The sequence below is a fragment of the Rhamphochromis longiceps genome, linkage group LG3, assembly GCF_057381845.1.
Source record: "Rhamphochromis longiceps isolate RC_006_pf linkage group LG3, R_longiceps_female_GT1.1, whole genome shotgun sequence".
In the NCBI taxonomy this organism is placed as follows: domain Eukaryota; kingdom Metazoa; phylum Chordata; class Actinopteri; order Cichliformes; family Cichlidae; genus Rhamphochromis; species Rhamphochromis longiceps.
Genome location: NC_140559.1, coordinates 22,912,172 through 22,935,561, shown reverse-complemented (window position 1 = coordinate 22,935,561; position 23,390 = coordinate 22,912,172). Strand labels below are relative to the sequence as shown.

The 23,390-nt window shown below is 40.8% G+C and overlaps 1 protein-coding gene and 1 long non-coding RNA gene across 2 annotated transcripts; both read right to left on the bottom strand.

Moving 5' to 3' along the window:
- Positions 1-288: 288 nt before the first annotated feature.
- On the bottom strand, positions 289-1,951 carry LOC146673476 (alpha-N-acetylneuraminide alpha-2,8-sialyltransferase-like). Its single transcript, XM_085401990.1, has 3 exons — positions 1,636-1,951; positions 1,468-1,560; positions 289-1,389 (listed from the first exon to the last, which is right to left on the bottom strand). Exons 1-3 carry the CDS (start codon positions 1,662-1,664, stop codon positions 912-914), a joined length of 600 nt encoding a protein of 199 aa, XP_085258116.1. The 5' UTR covers positions 1,665-1,951; the 3' UTR covers positions 289-911.
- Positions 1,952-7,915: 5,964 nt separating this feature from the next.
- LOC146673475 (uncharacterized) lies at positions 7,916-9,658 on the bottom strand. The gene is made up of 3 exons (XR_014910520.1): positions 9,622-9,658; positions 9,211-9,285; positions 7,916-8,123 (listed from the first exon to the last, which is right to left on the bottom strand). It is a non-coding gene; the product is annotated as an uncharacterized LOC146673475 (long non-coding RNA).
- Between the last annotated feature and the right edge of the window lie 13,732 nt (positions 9,659-23,390).

The following is a 23,390-nucleotide window of genomic DNA, read 5'->3' as shown; positions in this document are numbered from 1 at the left end:
ACACCGAAGTTAGCGTCTTGCTCAGGCCGGAGCTCATTTATTTCTCCACATATACACAATACAAATCACACTAGACCATGCATTCTTCCCATAAAATAACAGAGTTCATAAACAAAAATAAAGTTACAAAAAGCATTCTCTCAAAAGCAAAATAAATACAAACTAATTCAAAATGACTTTACATACTCACAACTTAAACAAAACACTCGCGGCTAAAGCATAGCATACCAAAATAACCCATCTCACATTCACACAACCTTTCCCCACATTCGCGCCATATACAAGCTTTCCCCTTAATACATGTACTCAGTACTGCTTGGCTAACACTAAAACAAACACTACAACACATTTTCGGAAGTCGCAGGTTGCCACTGTCATAGCATATACTTATAGTGCTAGCATTATGCCGATGATACACTAATACTCATTACAACAAAATACCACAAAACAACATCATCACTCTCATCTCAAAATATAGCCGAGCAGTTGTTACTCAACTTACATGACATTTAGAACCAGTTCGGTAACATAAAAGTTTGTTTGTCAGTACCTGTGGATTAATAGAGAGGACACCGAAGTTAGCGTCTTGCTCAGGCCGGAGCTCATTTATTTCTGAGCTGCGCATGCGCAGAGCCTATAGCTAGAGTCTCTCTGGTAGTTCCACAGCAGTGCAAGACCACCATCTACTGGCATAATGAAATATAACCATGGTCTGGCAACACATAACAATGTCAAAATAAGTCACAATAATAAACAAAAAATAAAGGGGTAATTGGTTTTCTTACAAAAATAAACATGTAGCTTTTTCAACCTGCTAGACAGCCAACCTTTACATGGAGGAAGTGGAAAGGAAGGCTCTTGGCTCTTTCAAAGGAAGAGTACCTCTTTTTTATTTTATTCCATCATATAAACTAGGCCTGATCTGATTTACAGTCTTCAAGATGAAGTTTGAGAATGCCCTTGTTGTGCAGTTGCACCCAGTAGTAAAACTCATCTGGCATTGCATGGATTCTACTATTATAGGGTACATTATCATAGTAGTGGTTAGTCAGGGGAAAGAGCTTATATGGATGATTACTAAATGGCCAGAATCCATAAAGATGAACAGTTTCACATAATTCCAAAGCCAGACTAATCATATATGCTCCAGTGCTAGGCCGATGTCCATTTACCCCCTGAGATTTCCAGAATTTGTCCATACTTTGTAAGTACTGAGGGTTTATGAAGATTGGTTGGACAGGAATTTCCATGTCCTCAATGGCATACACAGCCCGCTGACACGCTGCACGACTACCACTAGAAGAGAAGCAAGGAAAGAGGAGCAGGGAGTTGCCATACTGGTGGAGACTGTCTACAAATGCCCGTCGACGTGCCATCAGTGACCCATACCTGCAAAATAATATATTAGTTAAAGAAACAAGACAAAACTAACAGGTCACTTCAATGTTAGAGTCACTCTTGGCTCACTTCTTTGTTAAGATGCTTGGATTTGCTGTCACAAGGTTAGTCTTCATGCCAACATCACTCTTAAATTCATCTTCCAGAGGAGGAAGGTTGCACCTGAAAAAAACAACAAATATTACTTACAGAGAGAAGAGTCCTCATCATGATTTTTGTTCTTGACATCTTTCTCACCTAATAACAAAATCAGCTGAATCAATCATTTTCCCACAGCCGCTGTTTGTCAGAATCCCACCGCTCCCAACAACTGAACAAGTGTCCCATCTCTTTTTTGAGAAAGGATTCTCCTGGAATTGACACCAACAGATTATAAATTAAAAAAGAGCAAAATTTAAACAGTTTGAAATGTACTTTGTGTGAAAGAAAAGTGCTCACTGAGTTTAATGGAAGATGGCAAACATGTAGGAAGAGGTCAGTGATAAGGTTATCACGTTAAAACTTTTAGGGAAATGTATAGACCTGTTTAATCCGATTGCCTTTAAACATTAGAACTGGATTATCAGTTACTTGGAATTGAAATCTTTCATGATATAGAATAGAATAGAATAGAATTCAACTTTATTGTCATTGCACAGGTACAGGGCAACGAAATGCAGTTTGCATCCATCCAGAAGTGCTTTAGTGATATAGGTATATTACAATATATATTAGCAATAGTATAGATATGTAAGTATATTACAGAAATGGGTCTATTATGGTATGTTATAATGTACACGGTATGAAGTATGTTGTGAATATTCTATAACTAAGTATGTACAGGCTGTAGTGAGTACAAGCTATGTACAGGCTATGAACAGGATATAAATATGAAAAACTATACAGAATATGAAATAAATAACTTTACAGAAATCTGAGATATACAGCTATACAGAAATGGGAACTATGCAAGTTGTAAACAGTTGTAGGATTAAAGATTATTGAATGTACAGAATGATTATTTACACAGAGCTATACAGTAGTGCAGTTAAGATAAGTGAGGGTGTAGATAGTTTTTACAGAGGCTATATAAAGTGCTAGTGGTTGTGAGTGGTGGTTCACTCCATGTTATTATTGTGTGTTTGGGGGTACAGTTGTCCATTGTGGGGGTGTGTATGTTCAGTCCATGAGTTTAACGTGGGTCAGATGTCAGTAGGCAGAGTTCAGGAGTCTGACAGCTGTGGGGAAGTAGCTGTTCCGGTACCTGGTGGTCTTAGTCCGGAGGCTCCTGTGGCGCCTCCCAGAGGGCAGGAGGGTGAAGAGTCCATGTGATGGGTGACTGGGGTCTTTGATGATTTTCCCAGCCCTTTTCAGACACCGCTTCCTGTAGATGTCTTTTATGGCAGGAAGTGGTGCTCCGGCGATGCGCTGGGCAGTTTTCACGACCCTCTGCAACGCCTTCCGGTCCGAGGCAGAGCAGTTCCCGTACCAGACCGTTATACAGTTGGTCAGGATGCTCTCGATGGTGCAACGATAGAAGTTCACCAGGATGTCTGAGGACAGGTGGTTCTTCCTCAGAGTCCTCAAGAAGAAGAGGCGCTGGTGAGCCTTCTTGACCAGCTTGGAGCAGTTGGTCGTCCAGGTGAGATCCTCGGAGATGTGGACTCCCAGGAACTTGAAGCTGCTCACACGCTCCACAGCCGTCCCCTTAATGTGGATGGGTGGATGTGGGTCAGCATTCCTCCTGTAGTCCACGATGAGCTCCTTGGTCTTCTCGGTGTTAAGCAGCAGGTTGTTTGTGTCGCACCACTCAGCCAGACGATCCACCTCCTCCCTGTAGGCGGCCTCATCGTTGTCACTGATGAGGCCAATCACCGTGGTGTCATCTGCAAACTTAATGATGGTGTTGGAACCATAAGCAGGTCTGCAGTCGTGGGTGAAGAGGGAGTAGAGGAAAGGGCTCATCACACAGCCTTGTGGTACACCGGTGTCCATTGTGATGGTAGATGAGCAGCGGTTATCCAGCCGGACATGTTGGGGGCGGTTGGTCAGGAAGTCCAGTAACCATTTGCAGATGAGGGAACTGATGCCCAGGTCTGTCAGTTTCCTGATGAGTTGTGAGGGGTGGATTGTATTGAATGCTGAACTGAAGTCTATAAACAGCATTCTGGCGTAGGTGTTGTTGTTGTCCAGGTGTGAGAGGACAGAGTGCAGTGCGATGGAGACTGCATCCTCTGTGCTCCTGTTCTGGCGGTATGCGAATTGGTGGGGGTCCAGGGTGGGGGGGAGACAGGATTTGAAGTGTGCTAGGACCAGCTGCTCTACGCACTTAGTTATGATGGGGGTGAGTGCTACTGGGCGGTAGTCATTCAGGCAAGTTGGGTTGGAGTTTTTGGGTATCGGGACGATGGAGGTGGATTTGAAGCAGGCCGGTACCACAGCGTGGGCCAAGGACAGATTGAATATGTCTGTGAGCACTCCTGCAAGCTCCCCAGAACACGCTCTGAGAACACGCCCGGGGATGCCATCAGGACCTGCAGCCTTGTGGACATTGATCCTGCTCAGCACCGCTCCTATATCGGTGGGGGAGAGAGTCAAAGGTTGGTGGTCTGGCATCATGTCTGCTTTGGTTGTGGTTGTGGGGTTCCCTCGCTCAAAACGAGCATAAAAGTTGTTGAGCTCGTTGAGGAAGGAGACATCAGAGGATGCGGGGGAGGGTTTGGTGGTCCTGTAGTCTGTAATGGTCTGGAGTCCTTGCCACATGTGTCGGGGGTTGGAGTTGGAGAAGTGTTCTTCTACCTTCTTTTTGTAATGGTGTTTGGCTTTTTTGATGCCCTTCTTTAGATTAGCCCTGGCTGTGCTGTAGGCGTGTGCATCTCCTGACCTAAAGGCGGTGTTGCGGGCCTTCAGGAGGAGACGAACATCCCGGTTCATCCAAGGCTTCTGGTTGGGGTACATGGTGATCCGTTTCTGGGTGGTGACACTGTCTGTGGTTTTGGAGATGTAATCCAGTACAGATGAGGCGTACTGGTCCAGGTCTGTGTGGGTGAACATATTCCAGTCTGTGTTTTTAAATCTGTCCTGGAGCACTGCCTCTGTCCCCTCTGGCCACACTTTAATTGTCCTCACAGCAGGTTTCACACATTGGACTAGTGGTGAATACCTAGGTGTGAGGAACAGGGAGAGATGGTCCGATTGTCCAATGTGGGGGAGGGATGTGGCTTTGTAGGCTCCAGCCAGGTTGGAATACACATGGTCTAAAGTCTTGTCTCCTCTGGTGTGGCAGGAGACATGTTGGTGGAATCTGGGGAGGACTGTCTTTAAGTTGGTGTGGTTGAAGTCGCCAGCAACAATAAAAGCAGCCTCGGGGTGTTTATTCTGGTGTTTGTTAATGGCTGCAGAAAGTTCTTTCATGGCCAACCTAGCATTAGCGTCGGGGGGGGGGATATACACGGCAGTGAGTATGATCGAAGTGAGTTCTCTGGGGAGATAATAAGGTCTGCATTTGACCATTAAAAACTCCGCATTAGGTGAGCAGTGACTCTCAGTAGTAGTGGAGTTCATGCACCAAGCATTGTTAATATAAATGCACAAACCTCCACCTCTGGTCTTGCCGGAGTCATCTGCTAGCCTGTCGGCTCGGTGTGTGTGGCGTCCTGCTAACTCGATAGCATTGTCCGGGCAGCTGTTGTTCAACCATGTTTCGGTGAAAAACATGACATTTGAGTCCATAATCCGTCTGTTGTTAGTGATGGAGAGCCGTATCTCATCCATTTTGTTTGCCAGAGAACGGACATTGGCGAGGAAAATACCGGGTAAAGGCAGCCGGTGTGATGTTAGCTTTAGCTTAGCCCGTAGCCCTCCGCGCCTACCTCGCGGAGGGCTACATATATATATGTATTATATATGTGATATTACATATACGGTGGTTAGTTCTAGTTACTGTGCAAACCCTTTTGTTATTGAAAACAATGGATTCATGAGGTCCCTGTTATCAAAATCTGTTTTGAAAGTCAGTCCCTTTTTAAGTCCAAGTGAATCGTTGGCCCAGTATTTGTGAATCTCTCCTAGAATAGAAGGAGACAATAAGTGTAGGGCATACTTTAAAGTTGAAGTTTAAAATGATAGATAAAACAAGAAGCACTCTGACACCACAAACCAAGGCAACCTACCTTCTGGGCAGTGTTTACTTTCAACAGAATAGTACTGGATATTGTATATATTAGTTTTGTTTTGTTTGTTTTGTACTGCAGTAAAACTTAGATTAGGATTACATGACAGATGTTTATGTGGATTTTATTTTTACACAAACATTATTTAAGAGTAGGTAAATCGATAATAAACTGGTAATGTAAATATCTGTATAATAAATTGAGCTTGTTAAATATTATTGTGCCACAGTAAATTTCTAAATACGTCAGCTAATTCTTTACATTCTTTCTGTTAAAGATTTTAGGTCAATTTGAAAGAGAAGCAGATGTGAAATGTAAAGGTTAGGTCAAATGATATTTGGAAACTATAATCCCCATATACCAATGTCACTTCCTAAATGTTGCAAGTGCAAACACAAGCAGTTAGTTTTCAAGAAGAAATCCACTTTATACAAGTTTGACCTTATTTGAGCTTGAAGAAGGAGTCAAAGGTCCAAATTAATGTGAAACTTAGTGAAACCCCATATAATTCCTTACATGGGGCGATCAAGGCTCAAGAGTTGGCAGTTTGTCTTGTAATCGGAAGGTTGCCGGTTCGAGCCCCGGCTCAGACAGTGTCGGTCGTTGTGTCCTTGGGTAAGACACTTCACCTGTTGCCTACTGGTGGTGGTCAGAGGGCGCCAGTGTCTGGCAGCCTCGCCTCCGTCAGTGTGCCCCAGGGCGGCTGTGGCTACAATGTATCTTGCCATCACGAGTGTGTGAATGGGTGGATGACTGAACGTGTAAAGCGCTTTGGGGTCCTTAGGGACTGAGTAAAGTGCTATACAAATACAGGCCATACAATTGACCTTCAAGGAATGTGACTTTTTAAATCTTTATATGGTACTCTCTATATATTGACAATATAAACCACACATATAGGAATCATTGATTCTAAGTTAAATGTTTTTTGCTTTTGTTTTTTGTTTTTGTTTTTTTTTGGGGGGGGGGGGGGGGGGGGTTGTCAGTTTTCAACCAATAAATCATTAACTTAGACTTGAAGACCTTGGTGGATTTTTTTAATATACTGACAAATTTGTAGATGGCTGTGGCTCAGGTGGTAGAGCAGATCAGCTACTAATCAGAAGTTTGGTGGTTTGATCCTAAGCTTCCCCAGTCTGCATGTCAAGTGTCCTTGGGCAAGATAATAACCCCAAATCTCCCTCCAATGCGTTGAATGGAGTGTGACTGTTTGTGAATGTACTGTGTGCACTTGCGTTTAGAAGTGCTTGCATGAGTGGGTGTGAATGAGGTATATTGTATACAGTGCTTTGAGTACTCTGGGAGAGTAGAAAAGCGCTATAAAAGAATCAGTTACAAATATTAAAATATATTACAATTAATTAATTAAAGTTATAGCAGTATTACATTTCGCACAGCCTGATAACTAAATTTCAAAATTAAGCTGATGCCTGCTCTATAAATTAGCTAGTGAGTGTAAGTGTCATGATCCTGGGTCCTTTTGACCCAGCGTCTTAGTTCTTTGTGATTTTTGTATTATTGTACTTGGTGTGAGTTTCTATGGTTTCTAGTTTCGATCCCTTGCCCTTCATGTTTCTCTATGTCCCCTCTGTTCTGTGTAAGTCTGTGTCTGCATGTTTGGGTTCCCCTCTGTGTCTCTCGGTTCTTAGAGTCCTCTGCTTTATGGTTTATGTCTCTGTGTTTCTTAGTTGCTGTCTCCACTGTGTCAAGTTCGCGTCTCTGTGTGATCCTTCCTGTTTTACTTTGAAGGTCCGTGTCTTATGTGAATGTGTCCTGCTTTGCTTGTCTCGTCAGTTCTAATTTCCCCCAGCTGTGCTCTCCTTCTGTGTCTCATTCTCCTCGTTACTTCCCAGTGTATTTAGTCCCTGTGTTTCTCTGAGTCAGTGTTGCGTCGTACCCTCAACAAGCTGTGTGTGTTTTGCCTCCGTGTTACCAGTGTTTTTGTTTCCAGCTCTAGTTTCAGTTCAGTTCAGTATTTCTGCTTCAGTGTTTTAGTCCACCAGTGTTTTTGTTTGTCTTTTGGTGAGTTTAGTTAGTAAGAGGTTTTACAGCAATAAAGTTTTTTTTTTTTTTCAACTTTAAGTTGAACTTCTGTGTCTGAGTCCTGCATTTTGGATCCACCACTCCTGCTTGCCCACCTGCCACACAGCCAACCATGACAGTAAGAGGCAGAACTCAGGATGAAACAAGGAGCATCCACAAAGTTATTAATACAGATGAATTGCTGCAAAAGTACTCTAGGCAGCTAATTTCAGAAGACACTAAAGAATTATATTTGATTTAATCCATTAAGGGTAAAGGTCCCTGTTTATCAAAGATTTAACATGTGACTAAACATGTGGTTTCAACACATGGAACATGGAACAAATGTTGGAACATTTGATGAATAACGAAGACCTGAAGAAAAAATTAAGAATTTAAGAAAAACATACTTTTATTAAGATCTTGAAAAGCTCTGGAGTCACAGGGATGACGGTTCTGTCCCTGTGACAAACAATCTTAGATCCCACTGGAGTGTTTTCCTGAGTGACAATGGCATTGTTGGATCCATCGCCATTAATTCTCACCTGTAATCTTGAAAAAACAAACAAACAAATAGGACCCGACAAAAAAATAAAGTTAGCTTTAGTATTAAGCTTTGCTTGTTCCATATTCAGTTTTTCAGCAAAACTTGTTTGAGTCCATAAGAAAAGATTCATTCTTATATCTGGAGGAAGATTTTTTTTTATTAAATATTAACGTTAGCCCGCGACTTTGTTCCAGTTTTGAATTTTGGCCCACTGTGTATTTGAGTTTGACACCCCTGCTTTAGAGTAAAATACAATGTATCTGTTTTGTCATTGTCATTTCTGCTAATTCTATATAAAAGGCTTTTATTTTATTTAAAACACTATAATGTGAGACATTAAACAGATGGTGGGACTCCTTGTCCTTATCTTGGCACAACATGTAATTAAACACACTTCAAAACGACACTCCCCAGGTGTTTGCAGTTTCTTTAAAACTTCCACGACAGAAGTTTCAAAGTATGAAAGGATGATGACTGAAAGCACACTGCAAAAGGATCCAAGAGTTTCTCAAGCCAAAGAAATTGATCTCAGCCCACTTAAAAGTTATTAAATGAAAAATTGATGCAGAAGTGGTTTCTCTGGCACAAACTGCCATACAGGACACTAGCTTGTAAAACAACTGCTGATCACCACAGGCCTACTGTGGCACTATGTTACAGACAGAGACGTGAAAATAGTATTTTTCACCCACTTGTACACATCCTGAGTGTGAGTCTGTTAAACAAGTAAACCAAACCTTTATTTCTTTCTGGCTGGTCTTAGACTTTTAATTGTGGGCTGGTCAAAGGTCCCCCTTTCACGTGTCTTCTTAACTAAAACTAGTATTGACGGGAAAATTTGTTTAGCCGTTTCGTTTACCAAATGGCTCTTAGCCTTGACTGAAGAGCTTGTTTAAAGACCTTTAGGAGCAATCCTGCCTCATCTGCATTTGAGGATAAATAGCAGCTGTTTCCTGTAGTCTGCCATCTTCCATGCTCGTACTCACATACTAGCTTCAGGCAGTTTTTATTCATTTATTTATTATTAACCAGAAATTCACATAAAAATAAAACTCAACCATCAATCAATAATATCAGGATGTTAGGTCTTACTTGAATCTTTGATAATTCTCCTCATGCTTTTCCCACGTTTGATTGTAGAGCTTTGTCACTTTATCAATGACTTTCCTGTAATGCACAATCATTCCAGTACATTTAGTAAACTTCCTGCACTGGGTGTCTGTGAAGGTTCTCAGTCATCCAGGTCATCGTAGTCTAAGGAGCTTGAAAAGAAAAGCGTCTGGACTTTTAAAATTTTATTTAAGACGTTTCACCTCTCACCCGAGAAGCTTCTTCAGTTCAAAGAGCAAATGGTGGATGTGGTGGCAGTGTCCCCCAAGTTCTGACACTTTTCTTTCCAAGCGCCTTAGACCTACTCCTTCCTGCAGGGGGCTTACATGACTTAATCTTGACATAAAAATTGTAATTTCTTAATGAACAAGTCATGGCAATGTTTGCTCTTACTTGCAGCCTTTACAAAGTTCAGAGGGCTTTGGGGCACTTCTTTGAGGATTTGGTCGGTGAAGCTCGACAAAACTGTGAGAAACAAATGAGAGATAAAATTATGTTCTTATGTATGTTAAATATTTAAGATATTATTAGAGGGGTATATGAGTTGTTGGACATTTAAAGATTACAAGTAATGCCTTAATTCACTTGAGAGATGTTTGTATCAGATATTGTGTCTATAAACAATGAGGTTTTTGTTTGTTTGTTTTTGTTTTTTAATAGTCTTAAATGTCAACTCAAATATACCAACTGTGTTATTGGCAGCTGCTGTGCTATAAAGCACAGACAGTTTGGTGCAGGCTAAACAGAATAGAATAGAATAGAATAATCCTTTAATCGTCTCCACAAGGGGAAATTTGGTTAGTCTGCAGTATTGTATTGAAGTCTACAGTATTGCTGTTGTTGAGGTTGAAAAGTTGCAGAACAGCTTTAGTGTTTACAGTCATGGTTCAGTCACATCAGTGGCGCCACAGATCAGTTTCAATTTAAGATGATGAGGGTGTTTAAAAATCAGTGAGTCAGTGTAAAAAGTCAGAGCTCAAATGTGACATGATATTTGGTTACAAGCTAGAGTGTGATATTAACCATCGCTAGATACCAATAGAATTCCCTACATGCTGTCACTGCAAACAAAAGGAATTGAAGTTTTAAGTATAGTTTTAATGATAAAAGAATTTACCTTATTGGAACTTGAAGAAGCGGTCCAGAGTACGTTATTTACTAATATTAAGATATTTAGAATCCCCATTTAGCATTCCTATATGGCTATATATAATCAATATCAACAGTGACAGTAAGAAACACGTATAGTATATCTGCATATAGTAAACGGAATATGTTTCTGGTAACATTTGTGTGTAAACGTGTGCGATTGTGCCTGTAAGGACACATAAATACAGGGTAACAAAACACAGTTTGCATCCAATCAGATGTGCAAGAGCAGTAAGTGCAATACGAGCAGATTATATAAGGATAAGGATAGTATAAAAGGAGGGAATAGCTATGAACAGATTATGTACAAGTAAGTTAAGTATACACAAATAAGTATTCAGATGTTTATATTGCTATGCAGAGACCAAATATACAGATGTGATGTTGTATACAAATGTATAGATGATCTATACTGTTATACAGATGGGATACACAGATATACAGATGTACTGTGAACCAACATGTAGAAAGTACCATACAAAGATATGTGGTGTGCTGGGAGTCCCATCATCCCCCTGGGACATTGTGTTTACTCTGTTATGGTTTTGTAGCTGTTATAGGTCGTTTCTACCAATAGTGCAGTGTTGATTTGATTTACAGTTGTTGCGGTGGTAAAAAAGATTTGTTACACAATAAGTGAAGGCATGTGCAGGGTTACTGACCCCATTGGAAGCGCAGTGTTGGTTGTTTTTTTTTTTATGTGCTGAATGAAAGAAGGTCCTCTATGTCTCGCTTGAGCTACAGCAACATCTGAAGGTTCAGTACCTCTTTGTAGATTCCCCACTTTGTGGTTTCTCAGCTCTTTACAACACCATACTATAAATGAGTTTGTATTTCACTTTACATTTTACGTCTGCCTTTCTTTCAAAATGAATTCTAACTAAAAAAAAAAGTATTGTCAAAAGAAATTAAGTGCAGCCAAGTTAATTAGAAATATACTTTTGTGCAATACTACGTAATATACAAGTTATTCATGTCCAGTTATTTACAAATCAGTACCAATAATGTTGTGTAGTCAGAGTAAACCGGTCATGTGACTCTAACTTTATTTTCACTGCACAACAAAACTCGTATCAAAAGAACAATGCAAACAAAACAAACATACCAAATACTATGTTATTTCCTTAGAAGGAAATACAGAGTGAGAGCTGAGGTTTGTGGTTACGTGTGAAAGAATGAATGACAAAGACATGAAGACATGTACTTCAGCTTTTACCAGAGTATTTTTTAACAAATATGAAATGTGTATTTCTACTTAAACTAAGCATGTTTGTATTTCTGCAACCTCAGGCTTATATTAGCATTTTACACAGCTTCCCAACTGTTGGGAAGCGTTTATCACAGTGCCATAAGCTACTTTTGATCAGAATACTTTGTTTCATGACCTCTTGCTTTTATCTGTAAAATACAAAAGTACTCACTCACCTGTCCTCGAACACGTACCAGGTAATAGTGGTCAGCAGACTCCCCAAACAGAGAAAATTGATCACAATCGAGAGCTTTTTCCTCATGTCGCTCTAGTGCTTCACCTTTCTTAACACTTCGCTTTAACTCAGCTTTTTTTATGTACTTTTACCTCATATGTTGATACGGTTATCTGCCCGGTATTAAATCCGGTTCTTTTATATTCTTTACGGCCAAAAAGACAAAAGTGCTCAAAGTGGTCAAACTCAAAAAATGATCTTTAATTTTACATATTCCGGAATATGGAGACCCAGCAGACACGCAGACACGTCAGCCAAAATCTGAAGCACAAACAGGAAGCCTAGTTATATTTATATACTCCCTCTAGTCGTCACACCAGGTGAGGTGGTGAGTGACAGGAGAATGGTGGCTAAGCTGTCATCCCTGTTGGACAACATTTCCCACCCCCATGCATGAGACTCTGACAGCACTGAGCAGCTCCTTCAATGGGAGACTGCGGCACATTGCACTAGAGATTTGCATACTTTGATGAGCATACTTTTTTTACCGTGTTGTGCAAAGCAATGACCAGTAAAACAATGCACATATTGTCCTCTAGTATAATGAGGAGGGAGAATCAATGTTCAGGAAGATCCGGGGTTAGAAGATAAAGAAAATATTGTCAATATTTAGAGCACATGCTACCCTTTCTCTGAAAAATCACATCAGCCACCTGCAGAAGTGGAAGAAGGCTATGAAGTGAAGAAAAGTGATGAAGAATCTGAACTATGTTCAAGTAGGTTCTCAGGCATCCAGGACATGGTAGTCTGAGGAGCTTGGAAAGAAAGTGACTGGGCTTCTTGAAGTTTCTTGAATTTTCAGAATGTGAAACTGAAATAGAAGATGTGTCAGAGGACTACACATCTTCCATTTCAATTATGATGAATGAACTGGACATGTGTGTACTTAATAAACTGGCAAATTACAGCAGGATTTTCCTATTGCAGAAGTTGGAACAGTTTGTTGCCAGGATGGGATGGGTCCTTCAGTATCTGCGCTGCTCTAGTCCGGCATCTCCTGGTGTAGGTGTCCTGAAGCGGGGGGAGAGCAATCCTGCAGCAGTGTTCTGCTGTACGGATCACTCTCTGGAGAGCTTTTGGGTCCTTCACACAGCTGTTCCCAAACCACGATGTCATGTTCTGTGTGAGGATGCTCTCCACAGCGCCTGTATAGAAAATCCTGAGGATCTTTGGAGAGACCCTGAACTTCCTCAGTTGTCGTAGGTGATACAGGCGCTGCCTAGCCTTTTTGGTCTGGACCTGAATGTGGGCAGCCCATGTCAGGTCTGAGGAGATGTGGACACCAAGATACTTGAAGGACTGCACCCTCTCCACTGGAGCTCCATTGATGATGATGGGCTTGTAGTCTCTGTGCTGACCCCTTCTGAAGTCCACCACCAGCTCTTTGGTCTTGCTGACGTTCAGCTGGAGGTGATTGTCCTGGCACCATGATGCCAAATTCTTCACTTCATCCATGTAGGCCGCCTCATCGTTGTTGGAGATGGCACCCAACACCACTGTGTCGTCAGCAAACTTCACAATGGTGTTGGAGCCGTGGGTGGCCACACAGTCTGAAGTGTAGAGGGAGTAGAGCAGTGGCGAGAGGACACATCCCTGAGGTGCTCCTGTGTTGATGGTGATGCTGTTGGAGAAGCACCTGCCCACCCTCACTGCCTGAGTTCTGCCAGTGAGGAAGTCCAACACCCATGCACACAGACGGCTGTTAAGTCCCAGATCCCTCAGCTTTGTGAACAGTCTGCAGGGCACTATTGTGTTAAAAGCTGAACTGTAATCAACAAACAGCATTCGCACATAGTTACCCTGTTTCTTGTCCACGTGGCTGAGAGTGGTGTGTAGGACATGGGCGATGGCATCCTCTGTGGATCTGTTGGATCTGTAGGCGAACTGCAGCGGATCTGTGGTGTCTGGGATGGAGGAGGAGATGATGTTCTTCAGCAGCCTCTCAAACACCTTCGTTACTACCGAGGTCAGTGCAACTGGCCGATAATCGTTCAGGGATGAGGGTTTGCTGTTCTTGGGCACAGGGATGATGGTGGATCTTTTGAAGCATGCGGGGACCACAGACTTCACCAGGGACTCGTTGAAGATGTAAGTGAACACACCTGCTAGCTGGTCAGCACAGCAGCGCAGCAGACGGCCGGTGATGACCCGTCTGGCCCCGCCGCTTTCCTTGTGTTCACTCTCCTCAATGCCGCTCGGACATCATGCTCTGCGATGCTGGTCACCGGTCTCTCGCTGATGACGTCACTGTCCTCGGTAGTCAGGCGGTAGATAGCATTAGCCGCCTGGCTAACCTCGAAACGGGCGTAGAACTGATTCAGCTCGTTGGTGAATGATCCGACCAGAGTCGGCGTTGATCGGTGCAGTGTCCCTGGCTTTGTAGTCTCCAGAAGTGAATTCGTGTGTGGTTCTGTAAAATAACAGAAATTACAATTAGCAAACAATTAAAGTAAACCAAACTGGTCTAAATAATACAGAAAGGGTTGAACAGAAAATCTAATTCGAAAATGACTAAACACCACCCCCTGGTGGACACAAATGGGCTGCTGCACAGGGATAGACTCCATCTTTACTTTGGGCAGCTCAGTTCACAAGGGTGGCGCCATTTTGGTCAATCAGCGTGAATATACAGTGTCTCGTGGCTACACAAACCGCTGGAAAACTCTATAAAAGTATCACACAATGTACATACCAATTATATGATAAGTTACAACCATAGAGCAAACAAATACAAGGCACTTACTTATTATTCACGCACACGCACGACACATGTTCAGTACAACAGCCCAGCTCCACCAGCGCAATCACGGTGAACCAGCACAAACACAAACAAAGGATGGGAGGAATGTACCATCTTAGCAGTGGTTAGAGGGGGTCCGTGGAACAGTCCATATACACAAATCACAGGGGTTTTATACAATGAAGACAAAGAATCAAGCAAGAAAGAGGAGTCAGCTGAGACAGAGGAATATTTGCAGTAATGTGAGGAAACATTGATCTGGTCTTTTGTCCTTCCCAGTGACAGACGATGCATGAATCTCTCATGTGCCTCAGAGAAAGACAATCTACCACAGTCCAAGCACATACACCAGGTCCCATACTCCTTCAGTTGCTTTTCTACTCGAGTACTGAAAGCATTATACACCATGTATTCTGCTTGTTTTATGCTTTTTAACGTTCACATACCAATAGAAACATCAGAGACCAAGTTGGGGTTCAGTAACTTGCCCAAGGACACCTTGGTAAGAACTCCAGACTAGAGCACACAGAGATTGAACCAACAACCATCCAATTAGCAGATGACCTGCTCTACAGCCAACTGTAGAGCAAACAAGGAGGGTCAACAAGAGAGGGGAAAAAAATGGATTGAATGCAGCTGTAGGCATATGTGGGTGTGTTGATTCTTACTGCCGTACATCCAGTAAAGTCGCTACGGACAGTTTATGACAGCCTGAGACTGGTAGAGAAGTCTTAAAGGTGACACAAGATTAATCATAGAAGCACAAAAAGGATATAATTTCTTGATAAAGACACAATAGATGATCATCGTTCATGACACAAACGTGCTCCCATTTGAGGTGTATGGAACAAGTGGGTGTTTCTCCTGCTGTTGATGTAAGATCCTGGTACTGATGTGACTGTGTATGAGCACCAAGTCCCCTTCAGAGGACTCTGTCCATTCCAACAGAACATCCCAAGTAAACAGGGGGACTATGAGATAAAAACATGGGCAGTACACTGCAAAAACAGCTATACTTGAAACAAGCCAAATATTCTTAAATCTGACAAAATTTTCTTGGTTTGAGGAAAAAAATCTGCCAATGGGGTAAGCAAACGTTGCTTGACTAGAATTCTTCAAACTAGTGTAACCCCTGGTCAGCTTCTCTTTCCAGCGCTGTGTGAATAAAACTCTCTGGACTCGAAGTGGGTAGAGCTCAGGCGTGATTTATTCCCCTGCAATAACATGGGAAATGAATAACCATGGGTTTCAGCAACAGGATTCCGCCCAAACACAGCGAAAGCTTCATTGCTACTAACTATAGGCTTATGATCGTATAGTGGAACTCTTAGTTTTCCCAAATAAATAAAAACAAATATTGATTGAAAAATAAAATGGCAACAATACTTATCACGGAAAATAAAATAGAAACATTACTGCGTTGTGGTTTAGATAACAAAAGAAAAATTAATTCACTTAAATGCACATTCATGTAAATATAAATAAACCAAAGCCAAAATTCCCTTTTACGTACAATAGTAAATGGAACAATGCTGCCATCTACTGGGCAAACTTAATAAGCAATATGTCTTAAACAGAATTAGCATGCAGCTCAACCATATACATGTTTCAAAGTACACATACCTGCAATAACATGGGACATGAATAACCATGGGTTTCAGCAACAGGATTGCGCCCAAACTATTGAGAGAAGTTTCAAAATTATTAGACACGACAGCCTCCTCTAGCTGTTAGCCGCTAGCTCCACGTGTCCATTTTTCTTACCGTCTAATCTATTAACTGCAAAACACGGTCATAAACCTGAAATCTACTCAAATACTACCGTATGGGCAGTTCATGCAGTTAGTGCACTGTCATATTAGCTTCAATGAGGATTTTCAAATATGTTTTAAACTCATGCTCTGTGAGAGCGGACGGAGAGGAACTTACCACAGCGAAAGCTTCATTGCTACTAACGATAGGCTTAGGGGGTAGCCCGTTTACCAGTAGCAGACTTCCGCTGCGGATTTTCAAAATAAAAGTTCCAAAATAAACCCATGGTTGCGATCCCAAGTTTAACAGGGATTTAACAACAACAAAACCATATCCATTCTTTTACATCGTTACATACACCCCCCTTAAATTCTGTTAAACTCCAAACCAGTTCAAGGGAGTATCAAGGGCCAGAAACAAAAGAACTATGAACAGCAGGTGCTTCGGGGTAAAATCGATACACTAATATTAATCATTGTCGATACAGAATCCTTTTATATAAAAGTGTCGAGACATTGGGTGGTACCAAGCCCAATACCTTCAACAGACTAGAGAAGATGCCATCTACACCTCCTTAACATCACATATAAGAGCACCCGAAATAATACTCCAAATCACATCCTGGACCACACAGTCCAGTGTCCTGTCATGATGATCCATCTGTGTTGACCTCACAAACCCTTGGTCATCTCCACTGTTCGGGTTCCCTCCGTCCAAGTCAGCACGGGAGGCCAGACTCCCTTCCACACCTAAGCCCAGGAAGTTAACAGGGAGAAGGAGGTTCCTGTGTACAACTCTTTCCTTGCCTGTGTGGCTCTCTCTTATCCTGTACACATTGATCCCAGACCTAACTGACACAACATCATAAGGCGTGGGATCCCACTTGTCGGCTAACTTTCTTTTTCCCCTTTCACCACGATTGGCCAACAACACTCTATCACCTACAGCCAGAGGTGAGCCTTTGACTTTGCGGTTGTAGAGTCTGGCATGGCACGCTTGCTCGTGAAAAGCGTGGTTCTGGGCAATCTGTGAGGCATCAAACAGGTCTTTCCGCAACCGTGAGACAAACTCATGGTGGCTGATCACATCATCATTTTGCAGCACATGTTGGAACATCATGTCAACAGAGAGGCGTGGGACTCGCCCAAACATGACATAAAAGGGGGCCAAACCAGTCGTCTCATGCACTGTGCAATTGTAGCAGAACGTGAGAGTGCGTAACATCTGAGGCCACCTAGCCTTGGCTGTAGAAGGGAGAGTCCTCAGCATATTCCCAAGTGCACTGCAAAAAACGATTTTCAAGAAAGTAAAAAAAACCTTGTTTATGGACATTTTTTCTTATTTTTTGTCTAAAAAGAAAATATATTCTTAACAAGCAAGTTTTGGACAAGAAAATAAAGCTTATTCTAGGAAAATATGTCTAACTTTTCCTTAAAAGGATATTTCAGCTCATCTTGAGCTTTATTTACCAGTTACAAGGCATGACAATGGTTTGGTTGAATTTCCAGAATAAAAATAAGATTATTTTTCTCATTTCAAGAGTAAGGGCATTTAAACAGCTGCTCAGTTTAAGAAATGTATTTATTGACACTAAAGTTTAATATAATTGCTGTCAAGTTTGACACAATATGCAGTATATGAACAAAGGCAGGAACTAAAAGCACATGGTAAACATGAAATACAGGCCCATTTGAAAAACAGAAACAGCACAACTCATTCACTTTAGGCCATGTCAAACAGAATAATAGATCAGCATCAGTATATCTATACTATGGCAATGCTAAAATCGCATTCAACTGTCAGAATTGATAGGAAAACAACAACTTCATTTTAAAAATTGTCACAAAACTGTCCAAAACAATAACCTGAAAATACAGTTCATGCATGTAAAGCAGTGTACCTTTTATAAAACATATGTTGAGCTCACGTGTAGTCCAATTACATCACCCAGGTAATATTTCATGACCGCACATGTCATATCTTTGTGTGTGAAACTGTAATATGGAATGGAATCTCATATCATATCATTGTTGGCTGGCTTTCCACCACTGAATCAGTCCTGTATGCCCACATGTTACTCAGATTTCTGTTCACTGCTGATGAGGGTTCCCTCCTAGAACTGCAATTGAGATTGGTTGATTAATTGACTAGTTGCGGATAAGGAAATTAAATACAAGGTACACTGATAATTTCTAAAAAATTTTAATGTCAGAAATATACTGCATTTTATAATTTACTCTAAAATATGCATGTTTTCAAGCTGAGTTTAATAAATGGATATTCATTTAATGCTCATTGCTATTTGGCAGCTTAACTGTAGTTTAAAAGCCTTGAAAAATCCTCAAAAACCTAAAATGGGAAAGCTAAACTAAAGAACACAGGAAACATGGAAAATGTTGCAAAAACCTTACAACCTTGAACAAGGAACATAAGACATGAAAACATCAGGGAGGGAACACAGATGATAACACAGGAGAGAATACAGACGATCCGACAAAGAACACACTAAATATACACACACAAAAGGAAACGAGGAATTGGCAGACAGGCACGAAACACAGCTGACACTAATCAGATGAGAAGAGACCAGGAGGAAGCAAAACAGAATACACCGATGCAGGGCAGGGACTATCAAAGTAAAACAGGAATAAACACGAATATCGAACCAGGGACAATACACTGAAGACAAGGGAGGTACAGAGAACACCTAAACACTGGAAATAATTAACAAATAACTAGGAAACTAACTGACACAATGAATATTAATAAACACAAACAACCAAGGAGACTGCGGACCATGACAATCGGTTTATTTAAAACAAAAGTTTAAAAAAATACAAAATGTTGTTTTCTCTAGTAGAAGAAATTAAACACTATCAGAATATTCTTTATAAATAGATAGCATTGTTGTGGATTATAAGGAATAAGCATTAACATATCTACTGTTAAGCTGTAAAAACAAGTAGACATCTAACATGAATATTTTATATGATTATTTTCAAAGATATTAAAGTATATAGTCAGTCTCACCTTACAGATTTTTGTGTCCTAATCGATCCGCTGCATCGTCCTTTGGCAAGGTGGTCGGAGTGTGTTCGAAGAATGTGATACCAAAATTAGCTGTAAACACGATATTCTTTGACACATCCATCTATGCCACAATCTTCACGGAAATCTGGACTATGGCTATGTGCAGAATTAATATGACTCAGTAGGGATTTGAGGGTCAGACCCACAAAAACGATGTAGATAACACAGCGCCAAATCATTTTGTTTTACTGGTCTGTGAACTACTTTTCCCATAAAGTCAAGATAACCAGGATTATTCCATTATGGGGTAGGAATGGCTATCCTAATTCAGTGCCTTATAACAGCTGTAGTAAGTAACAGCACCCACACGTCAGTATTTACAGAACATAATCTAACTAAATAGTCAAATATTTAAATATATATCATTTTATAGGTATAAAAGAGCGAACTAAACCATTTCCGTACACAACCCCATACTCCTGAGTTGGTACAGCCCACCTTCCCGCCTCTAGCTCCGTGCCTAAGCGGTTGGATTGCAGGATTTTGGGGTCTGGGTGTAGATGCGATACAGTTGGTACAGTGTGAAGAAATTAAGGCACGCTATGGAAAAACTGGACGAAATAACAATTGCCAACCTGAAAGGTATGTGACTGTTTTGTTTTTTCTATGTTTTGTGTTCTGGTATGTTGCATGTTAAGTCGCTAGCATGGCAGGCTATACCTGGTTGTTAGCTTAGCTTAGCTGTGCGGTTAGCTTAGTTGCATTAGCATTTTTAAATATGCTAGTGCAGAAAGTTATGAAAGAATTCATGTCCAGTTATTAGTTTCAGTGTCTGTGAATTTATTCAACAAGTGTGCAAAGTGCCATAAGTTAATGCCAGTTTTACAGAAATTGTGGGAGTTTCAAATTTCTATTAGTGAAGTTATTTCATTATATACTTTAGCCCAGGAAGCAAAAAAAAAAAAAAACATTTATATGTATACATGCATTTAATTGATGTATCACAAATATATTACTTTTACCAGTCAATAGGAGGAAGGTAATTTAGAACCTGTGGAGCAGTGAGGAGGGAGAATAATGGAATAGAGTCATGGTTTTAAATGGTAAATATTAAATTATGTTTCCTATGTATCCTGTCTGTTACCCAAGCAAAGCTGTCAGCTGGCTTGCACATGAGGATAATGCAATGTTGTGATAATTGGAAACTCCTATTGCAGAAGCAAATGTTGGAGAAGACCTGCTCTCATCACTTTCACGAGATGACATCAAAGATCTGTTTCCTGGTCCTGAACATTGCCTCAGGCGTCGGGCTCTATGGCTTGCAGTGCACAAATGTGAAGAAGTAAGTTCTGTCCTATCGCTGTGTGACAAAACTGAGAACACACCAGCTTGTTTTATGCAGTTTCAAATAATTCCACCAATACTCACTTAACAGATAGACAGTAGAATCTTCTTTAGTTTTGATTTAAATCAAGTGGCCTACACATTTATTAAATATACATATTTTTTATTGTTCAACACTTTACTGATATTTTGTTGTACTATCTTTCATATTTAGAGACCTAAAGTTCTTGTGCAATTTTATGTGAAATTAGCCCTATGTACACTGTATTTTAGAACAAGACTGCTGCTGAAAAAACGCTAACAACTACTGGAGATGGTGACTTCTTCAGAGAGGAACCCAGCACTTACCTCCATCCAAAAACTTTGGATGGAGGTAATGCTACAGTATCTTGATTTGTCTACATTTATGCTTTGCAGATTACATTATTTGCAATGTTTAATGGTGTTGCCCTGTCTTATTTTTCTTTTTTCAAACCAGTGGAACATGCAGCAGCTGTGTTCAGAGCCCTTCCCATGCTTTTCCCTTCCAGCACAGTACCACCTAAGAAGCTGGGCATCTGTAGTGAGGCTTTTTTCCATGTCCTAAAGGTAAGGCTGCAATATTCTATGTGTATATATTGTTGAATTTTGCAGTTACTCATGTTTTCATTTTATATATTTTACTGTGGAGTCAGTCAAATATTCTTAAAGTTCAGATCCCCATAACATGTTGATGTTAATAAAACCTACAAAAAAAGTTGATCTATTTTAAACTGTAATGCAACTCAAAAATTGTGTTTCTTACAGTCTTGTTCTAATACTCTTTTTTTCTGTCATGTAGACTTCAGAAGACCCTGAAGGCTACCTGCGTCAGCGTCCCCTGGCTTGTCCAGTTCTGCTTGTCTCTGAAGGCAACTGCATGATAGCTGTTGGAACCACACCGGTGAGCACTTTTGACCGGAAGGATCTTAATGAGGGACTGCTCTATCTGATGGCATATTACTATGCCCTCCACCTCACATATCCATAGTGCATTTCCACGCTGCTGTCTGTCTTGCAAACTGAAATACTCAAAGACTCCATCCATGACCGAGATTCAACCCCCTCTTACAAGAAGGCGCTTGGTGAGTGGAAGTCATTCATTGAGTGAGTCTCCCAGATGACAGACTCCATCTGCCTTGTTTATCAGACTCAGTGTTAGTCAGTGAGGTTGTTTTTTTTTCTATAGAAAAGTTGTTCAAATGTAAAACACATGTTTGTTTGTGTGGTCGTTAAACTTGTTCTTCTAAAATGTTATGTAATATAGGATTTGAAATAGTGATTGTTTTAAGCTTCAGCAAAATTTATTTTTGATACCAGCCAAGAGTGTGTTATACTGTTATTATTCATTTTAAGAGTATCTGGAATATGCACTTCTTATATTGGCCATGTTACACAGTACCCTGCTGAAATGTATAATTTTAGGCATGATTCTCCTGGAACAGACCTCAGTGAGTTACTGACCCATTGCTGTGTCAATAAAAGCGCAAAATCTAAGAGTGCTTTTGCTGTCTTAATTTAAGATGAATTCCCTTATTTTTAGTAGCTTTTTGAAGAGATGGTGTCTTATTCTCAGGAATTTTTGCTGATTATTGTTCTCAGAGTCGAAACATAATTCTTATAGTTAGCTCAATCAAGAAAGAAACAATTCAGTTTTAAGAAAATTTGTCCTATAGTAAGGTGTTTTTTTTTAATGTGAAAAATCTAAATTAAGGTGTAGAATCTTAAAGTAAGCAAATAATTCTTGAAAACAGCTTGTTCAAGAAAGCATAATACTCATTTTAGGTGCAGATTTTCTAAATATCAAAGTGTCTTTTACTTATAATAAGTCACATTTTCTTCAAATAAGCATACATTTTAGACAATTTTGTCTAGTTAAAAGGCATATGGCAGTTAGATTAATTTGCTAGTTTTAAGAATTCTAGTCAAGCAACTTTTGCTTACCCCATTGGCAGATTTTTTTGCTCAAAACAAGAAAAATTTGTCAGATTTAAGAATATTTGGCTTGTTTCAAGTATAGCTGTTTTTGCAGTGTGTCCTGTTGAACTGTTCAGTGACCCCATTGCCCATAGGATGATATGGCGTAGTATGCGATTTCTGCACACCTGCCATCTCTAAGAGGTCCTTCAACAGTCTGCTCTCAAAGTTTGATCCCTGATCCGAATGAATCCTCTTGGGAAAGCCATAAACACAAAAGAAATCATCCCATAACCTGCGTGCGACATGTTTTGCAGACTGGTTTCGGCAGGGGAAGGCATGTGCCATCTTGGAGAAATGATCAGTTACGACCAGGACATCCACTTTCTTATTATCGCTGAGCTCAGCAGTCCAAAAGTCTATGCACACTAGCTCCATCGGCTCTGACGTCTGGATGTTCTCTAGTGGTGCACAGGCATGAGGTTCAGGTGTTTTTCCAACCACACATCTCTCACACTGTCGAACATGGTTGGTTATGTCTCTCTCCATCCCGACCCAGAAAAACCTCTCACGGGCGAGGGAAAGTGTTCGTGCCTGGCCCTGATGGCCTGCATTATCATGAAGGCTGAGGAGGACTTGAACCTTCAGGCTATCAGGAACAACAAACTGAAAAATCTTTCTACTCAAGCGGTGATGCCTTATCACCCTGTACAGGATGCCGTTCTGTA